General features: G+C 24.6%; 1 protein-coding gene across 1 annotated transcript; it reads left to right on the top strand.

Moving 5' to 3' along the window:
- Nucleotides 1–4,021, top strand: LOC132924556 (transcription termination factor, mitochondrial). The gene is made up of 6 exons (XM_060988935.1): nucleotides 1–1,118; nucleotides 1,404–1,582; nucleotides 2,644–2,740; nucleotides 2,996–3,146; nucleotides 3,212–3,458; nucleotides 3,525–4,021. Exons 1-6 carry the CDS (start codon nucleotides 890–892, stop codon nucleotides 3,651–3,653), a joined length of 1,032 nt encoding a protein of 343 aa, XP_060844918.1. The 5' UTR covers nucleotides 1–889; the 3' UTR covers nucleotides 3,654–4,021.
- Nucleotides 4,022–8,379: the final 4,358 nt, after the last annotated feature.

The raw sequence follows: 8,379 nt of genomic DNA, 5'->3' as shown, positions 1-8,379 counted from the left end.
CTTAGTATATTTTCATTTCTTATAAATAAAAAAATAGTGTAAATGTAAAATGTTTGTTTAATTCTAGACCTTTCAACACTGTTGAAAGATTAACCAATATTATTTATAATAGTTTTTATATAATATATTATAATATGTCACAACACAGAAGACGGCATTTTGTATAGGCAATTTGCCAATTAAGTAACTTCACTTGTTTTATTTTATAATTTCATTTTCATTTTTTTTCGACATAAAATCACAATGAGTAGACAACACACCTAGAGCTTGTATTAATACTTAAATATTACGTGCTTATACGTATTTTTATCTTATATATAATATTTATGTATCTACGTATAAATTATATAATATGTAGAATTAGTCGATAGGATATTCAATTCGTTATTATCTATACCTACCGCAGTGGCGCAGTGTAATCTACAACCGCCGTTTGTTTTTTTTATTAAATAAACTATAAACTCATTAACTCATATGTAAATTATATTTATCTTAGAATCTTAGATCATAATGATCATATATTATGGATGAGGCCCGATAATTTGAAGCACATAATGAGCGCCGAGTCTGACATTGATGTTTAATATGCGCATGAGTGAGGCGTACCGTCGCAAATTTAACTGTTGGTTGTTGTATATAATAATATGATGCTTATATTGTTATCATAATTTTTATGATACGATTACGATAACGAGAGTACAAGCTACAAGCCACTAACTGGGCACTAAGCTGAATTTAATTCATTTGGTTTTGAACTTGGATTTCAATTTTCATGTATCTTTATGTTGTTGTTATATTTTGCACAATTATTTAAGTTTACTTTGTTTCTATTTTTACAATGCTCGAGTTATATTACTTTTAATTTTAGTTATCAATACAGTACAACAAGATGTTTATCTCAAATATGTTTAAACCATTAAAATGTTTAAATGCTAATAAATTAAGAAAATATTTAAGTTCAATGATTGATAAAAAGCAAAAATTTTCTATTCAAGATGAAGTTAAATTTAAAATTAATTGTAATTTAAATGATAAAGAGAAATTCAACGAATGTATTAAACATGGACTTACTTCTAATGCAGTTCTTAGTAATGAATGGATTTTCAAAATTAATTTTAGTAAGTAAAATGATGAAATATTAGCCACCTGAAAAATAATGAATTGTTAGTTTTTTTTCTATCCAAAATTGGAATTATACAATTCAGTTTAATGTTTTTTTTTTTTAAATTATGATTAAGTGGATTTAGAGCAGTGATTTTAATTGTCTTTGTCTAATATACACACAACATAGGATTTTAGATGTGTTTTATTTCCAATACAATTATTCAATATTATTATAATTATTTTAGTTCAATAATATTAAAAAAAAATGCTTATGATGATTTTGATTGTTTTTTTTCTAGATCATTTAAGTGCTGGACTGAAATTGCTTAAAAAATGGAATCCTAATAAAATGGATGATTTGTTTGTACTCCTCCAAATGCCTATGACAAAACTTGTATATCTTACTAAAAAAACTCACTTAGAATCAAAAATTGTGCCATATGGAAACAGAGTCTATTATTTTGCATCTACTTTTGAGGTTTGAATGTATACATTTTATATTGATTGTAAATGATTTTATGCATTATCAATTGGTAAACTGCTAAAATGTTAATTTAATATTATCAATAAGTTAGATGACTCTGTCAGGAATACTTTATAATAAAAAAAAATAAAAATATTGATTGATACATGAATTAATTTATATTACACTACCTATTTTATCAATTTATAAAATAATTTAGTTTTACTTTAAAATACTGAGCTATAAATGTATTCATTTTACAATGATACATATACATTTTTATTTATAGCTGACGATACTTCAAACTTCAAAATGTCAAAAAACATGCTTTAAATTTCAGCTTTTGAAGTGGTTACTGGTAGCAAATTAAAATTAGTTGATACTTTAGGGTTTTAAAAGTATTTCAGTATTTAAAAAAAATAAAAATTAAGAAAAAATAGGGAATTTTACACGGTACCAGTTTTTGTCAAAATAAGTATTGTTATTTTTGGTGTAACTCAAAAATAAATCAATAATTAGTGTAGAAATTTTGAAAAATGTTTATATCATAATTTTATTGACACGATTAAATTTTAATAATACTTTAACTTTTTAAGTAGTATATTATAGACATTTGATACATTTGATTTTTTTTATAATTTTTTGCTCAGTTTGACATTGAAAATTTAATTTAAAGTTTTTCTTAAGTTGTTGATAACTCAATTAAAAATTAGAATTTTTCTAAAATTTGTTGTCAAAATTGAAAATTGAACTTTTTTTTTAAAACTATTTTGTTGTTTAAAATATACAGTTCAAATAGCTTACAATACAGATTCAATGTTTACAGCTAAGGCTTTTAAGGCCCTATAGCCTGATGATTAGGCGATATAATACTACATATTTAATTTGGTAAAATTTAGAAAAATAATGATTTTATTTTTTATTATTTAGTATAAGTTAAAATTTAATTAATAATTTTAAAATTGTACTCAAAAGAATACCTAACCTCTGTTCTGATAACTATATGTGAAAAATAAATAAAATAAGAATTACAACAATAGAAATATCAGTAATGAATAATTAATTTGTATTTTTAGAAAAATCCTCAAGAAGTATGTTACCATTTGATGCATTACAAATTTTTATTTACACGGGACTTTATAACTCTCAACCACATATATCATATTTTAATCGGTAATTAATTAATTTTATTTTATACAAAAATAAAAAATAAATCATGATTTTTAATTTATCAAGTTTTCGTATCATAATTTATTATGTAAAGCTTTATACATTTTGTATTAATATTTTCAATCAAAAATACAAGTACTTAAATATTATAACTCAAAATACATTTTAAAATAATAATTTTCAGGAAGTTATGTATTGAAAGCAATTTTTTTATAATTTGGAATTTAATTTGTGGCTTATATATATTTTTTTTTTAAGAAAATAGTGTCAATAAGAATGATATTTGGAAAGATACTTGGATATTTATGTACAGCATTGATCAAATAAATCACAGAATTTCTCTTACTAAAAGAGCAAATTTACCAATTAAGCCTTGGATGTTACGATGTAAACCTGAAGTATTTGAAAGGTATCAATGAATATTAATTAATATAGAATTTAGTTAATCCAATATATATATATATATATATTTAGGACTATAGAGATAAAACAAGAAAATAGAGTAGTTCTCAATAAAGATTCTACTGCACAATATTTAGCTAAAAGACTTAAAGTACCAGAGAAAACTATACGTTATATTTGTTCAAAATATCCTACAACATTGAGAGTTAGTCCTACTAAATTGAAAGAAATATTAGATTTTCTTCTCAAAGAAGGATTCAGATCTACACATATATTGAGTACTCCGCGTGTATTTACTCACAGTATTTCTACTTTGCAGGTTAGTTTTTAAAACTTATCAAACTGACTTAAGAATAAATAAATTTAATTTATATTTAATTTCCAGGAACGATTAACTGAGTTGAGAGACCTTGGTGCTGAACCTACTTTGACTGCTTTATGTAAAAATAAAACAACTTATCAAGAATTAGTAAATAAACTAATTTTGAAAAACACTAAAGGATATAATATATAAAATGTTTATACTAAGTACTAAGTAATAATGTATGTATACCTTCATGCCTATAATTATTCATGCAATTTACATTGTAACAACAAATAATATTTTAATTAAACACTTTGTTATTACTAACATAATGTTGAATTAATTAACTTTATTCTCTCACATTCAAAACAATTTATACATTAATAAAAGTAATTTGTATAATTGGATTCATTTATTATAACAACAATAAATTATGTTATCAAAAAATATTTAAAAACTGTATGAACTTATGTAAGTAATTCAAAAATAGATCTTATAAAAAAAAAAAATTAAAAATTAAATTTAGGTTAACAAATAAAATTATGGAATATTGTTATTAAATAAGGTATACAAAAATATTTTTTAGAATTTTTTTTTTTTTATCCATTTTTAATACCTATAAATTATATTATTATTATTATATAATATAGAATCAGTGAACCGTTTAAATTTTTTTTTTAAATACTATTTATGGTATTCATAACATAACCATATTTTTTGTGTAAAATGACAACACTAAAATATATTGTAAACAGTGTATTTTATTAAAAAAACATTAATTTTTTTATACAAAAATGACAAGCAAAAACACAGACAAATGTCGTAATAGATTACATTATCCCACTACTTTTTTATATCCTACTACCAAAAGACAATGACCAATACATAATGTGTATTAAATAAATTATAATTATTGCCCTTGCAAAGTCCATGAAACTTTGAAAATAATATGATCTTTCTTATAATTAATAGATAATATCATTGATTATAAATACTAGTATATTATATAGTATTTATAATCAATGACAGTGGCGTATACAAGGGGTGATGTGGGGATCAGATCCACTATTGGCTTTTTATTTTTTTGTTTTTGCTTATGTTATGCAGTATGCACTAAATTATAATTTAATATTTTATGATATTATGATCTATCGAGCTATTGAATTTTGAAAATTTTGTCAATACTAAATACCATTATAATTTTATTTTATTTGAAGAAAAGTAGTGTTTATTTAGTCGAAATGGTCAATGATGTGTTTATGTTTATACTTTATTATAGCTTATCTTATTATTTATAGACATTAGACACAATACTTTATATATAATATTATGTATGTAGGCTCAATTAAAAGGGTTATTTTTCCACTGTGAGCCTGTGATTAAAATGTTATCAGATATTTCTGTTGTTATTAAATTATGAGAAATTACTAATGAGATCATTATTGCTACAAGCTTAATTCACCGCGTATACGTAGTACACTAGCACATAGTACGTACCTACCATTTATTTATCTGAAATCTAAAAAAGACACTCACGGGATTGTTGAAAATGTGTAAAAATGTATTTGTTACAGGAACGGCTAAATGGCCTAACACTTATGCCAGTTTATAGAAATATGTAATTATAGCAGAAATTTTAGACTAACTTTTTTATTTTTATTTTTTTATTAAAATATATATTTACAATCTGTATCATTTATACAATAAGCAAATGTGATAATAGTAGCAAAGACTAACATATTAAATATGACATGACTTACATGAGGAGGGAGACTATCCATTGACAGAACCCTTCAGATTTGATTACTCAATTAATTCAGGAGATCTCTACACCATTGTCTTTTGAGACAGCGTGGAGGGTTGTCGGGTAGCGTGTGTGACGATAGGTGTGAGATGAGTGGATTTGGATGGTGTCGTAGTTGCGCATGAAATTTGGTATAGTAATTTTTGGCTAGTTGGTCAACTGTGTCAATTTTTAGGTCTTTATGTAGTGCTTTATTTGTTATATACCATGGAGCTGAGGCTATAAGTCGGAGAGAGATTGATTGGAAGGCTTGAGTTGATCGAATTTGGGAAGGTTTGGCGCAGCCCCAGATTTGCATGCCGTAAGCCCAGATTGGCCTTAAAAGGGACTTATATAAAATTGATTTTGTGTGAATTGACATTTTTGACTTGAGTATAGGTCGAATTAAGTGAGACGATTATTTAGTGTTTGACGTTTAGATTTTAAGTGAGGGCCCCAGGTTAGGCGTTTGTCGAGTATGAGTCCTAGATATTTTACTTGAGAAGTTTTGGGAATATCAACTCCCTGCAGTTTCAGTGGAGGGGAGTCGTTTCTACGGAGAGTGAATATTACATTGAATGATTTTCATTGAATTGACTAACTAGCAAAAAAAAAAGAGAAAACTAGATTTGTTAATTTATTTATTATTTATTTTATTTATACATTTAATGATGTAGCTTTTTATAATACAGAAGTTTGGACTTTATGGAGTATTGGAGTGAATATTCTTCCATATTGTGTTTAATGTGAATTTTGAATCAATTCAAATTATATTCATTGTTCGTCATTTGTTCCTATATTTTACTACCATAGTAAAAAGTTTTGGGAGGGTGGGGGATTTTTCAATTTTCCCCTCCCATTTAGCTTCTTCTTTTTTTTGATTCCCCCCTTTCAGAAACCATGTCTATGTCACTAATCAATAATAATATGTTTATATTTTCTATCGAATCTATCGTTATTTCAGTCATCATTGGTTATACATATAGGTCAGTCAATAATGGATGTGCTAAATTTTATTTTAATTGAATGATAAATTATTGCACATTAAAAACAATTCTTATTGAAGACGGTGTCAGCTTTTATTTTTAAGGATATTTTATTAGGAATCTACCTAATAGATATTAGAATTTTTTTAATATATGTTGATATTATTGTAATTGTTGGATTAATATTTTACAAAAACATTGCATAGGTATGTTGTTATTTTATTAATCGAGTATTACCTATATTATTATTGTAATATTGTTATTATTAGTAACTTACAAATTAACTTACTACTTGGGCACTATATAAAATAACGTAAAAATGGCTGTGGCTTAATTTTTCTAAAAATGATTATGTAGTACACAGTACGTTTTAGTATAGAACTATAGAAAATAATAATATAAAAGAAGAAAAATCCAAATTGTCCATTTCATGATAAGTTATCCAGTTCATGAAATGGAAACCGTTTTTCCACTCAGTGAAGTAATTAAAAATTTTTTTGAAATTAGTATCCATTTATCAATTTCATATTATGTAATTGTTTTCATCAAATGGTTATTCTCTTGGTAGTTGGTGAAACAAAATATAATTATACTGGTTTTATGAATACCTACACCAGGTGTGGAAACTTGCATAACAATATGGAACACTTGTAACTGTAAAATAACCAATAGGTGCTACTTTTAAGTTGGTGGTTCAACATCAACCTATTGTAACAAAAGATTTTAATGAAAGAGACCAAGTTGATTTGATTAATTTTCAGTCAGTTCCTGATGGAAAATTTAAATTATCAGAAATTAATACTTAATTTGTTTATTTTTGTCAATGTAAACGCATTACTGAAGTAGCGTATCATTTAGGTACTCTCAATTTTTCTAACATTTGGAGCCCTTCAATTTCACCTACAGCAATACAATAATTAATGCATGGTCGTAAAGCAGAAATTAAAATAAATTGATAAAATTACAATGAATAATGGTTGTAATTTATATTTTGTTATACCAAATCAAACAAAATTTTAAATGAATTCGTTTATTTAATATAATATACCTACTTAAAAGTTAAAATATAATATTGATAATAATAATATAATAATATAAATATTGTGAAATATAGTATAATATATATTATTACAACCAATGGCTGAATGGCAGTATAATATTATATTTTGTTTCACTAATAAGTGGATGGCCATTTGATAAAAAAAAATTACACTAAAAATTTTAGTGAAAAGATATCCACTTCATGAAATGTATAAATATTACACCAAGTTGAAAAAACTGTCTCTTTTTATTTCTAAATATAGCTGTAGAAAAACATCTTAGCTTTTTGATAAAAGTTTCTTCATTTGTTATTTTTAGTTAAATGCGTGTTTCAAATTCTAATTTTTGTAAAAGCGAAATCTGCAAATTAACCATTGTGAAGTTAAAAATTCGTAAACATTTTTAATTTAACATTCAAGGTTTTTTTTTTACTGAAAATTAAAAAAAATGTTAACGTAAATAAGCCACAAACATTTTTTGTAAGCAATTTAAATTCATATTTTGACGACATTATTAACACTTACAACGTAAAATAAAGATTTATTCACTATCAGTCTACCTCTTTTGTTATTTCGTTATTATTAAAAAATATATATTATAATTATAAACGTTAGTTCAGTATTGACCTATAAGATACTTACAGGCAACAGCAGCTATAACTATACCGTCTATACCTATTTATCAAAATAATTCAATCTACTGTGTTATTAATATAAAAATATATTACTATATAAGCAATAAATATATATATAATAAAATAAAATATCCTTAAAAACATAGGTAAACCGTCTACACTCAGAATAATTTTTCTTTGTATACAACGATTTATAAGAATTTAATACATCTATTATAAGTACAGTGACGAGTGAGCTCAGAAATTTTTTTTTATTACCCATTAGATATTTATAAAAACTTGTAAATTATTGCAGACATTTTTTGATCTTAATCATGTCAATGATTTTTTTCTTTTATCAGTTAATTCTTATTATTACTATGGTCGGTGTAGTATTTATTATGATTCATAGCACACAGTGAAAGGGAATTGAACGCACTAAATTCTATAGTAGTTTTTTCTCCTTCCGAGGACATTACCCCTACTATGCATATGAGCATCGTGTGAACCACA

This window comes from Rhopalosiphum padi, chromosome 3 (assembly GCF_020882245.1).
Source record: "Rhopalosiphum padi isolate XX-2018 chromosome 3, ASM2088224v1, whole genome shotgun sequence".
In the NCBI taxonomy this organism is placed as follows: domain Eukaryota; kingdom Metazoa; phylum Arthropoda; class Insecta; order Hemiptera; family Aphididae; genus Rhopalosiphum; species Rhopalosiphum padi.
Note: the sequence above shows the minus strand (reverse complement) of the source record. Positions and strands in the feature narration are given on the sequence as shown.

Coding starts and splice junctions, on each gene's coding strand:
- LOC132924556 (XM_060988935.1), top strand. CDS start 890: ATGTTTATCTCAAATATGTTTAAACCATTAAAATGTTTAAATGCTAAT. Junction 1,583..2,643: donor ATTTTGCATCTACTTTTGAG/GTTTGAATGTAT, acceptor TTGTATTTTTAG/AAAAATCCTCAAGAAGTATG. Junction 3,459..3,524: donor ACAGTATTTCTACTTTGCAG/GTTAGTTTTTAA, acceptor TTTAATTTCCAG/GAACGATTAACTGAGTTGAG.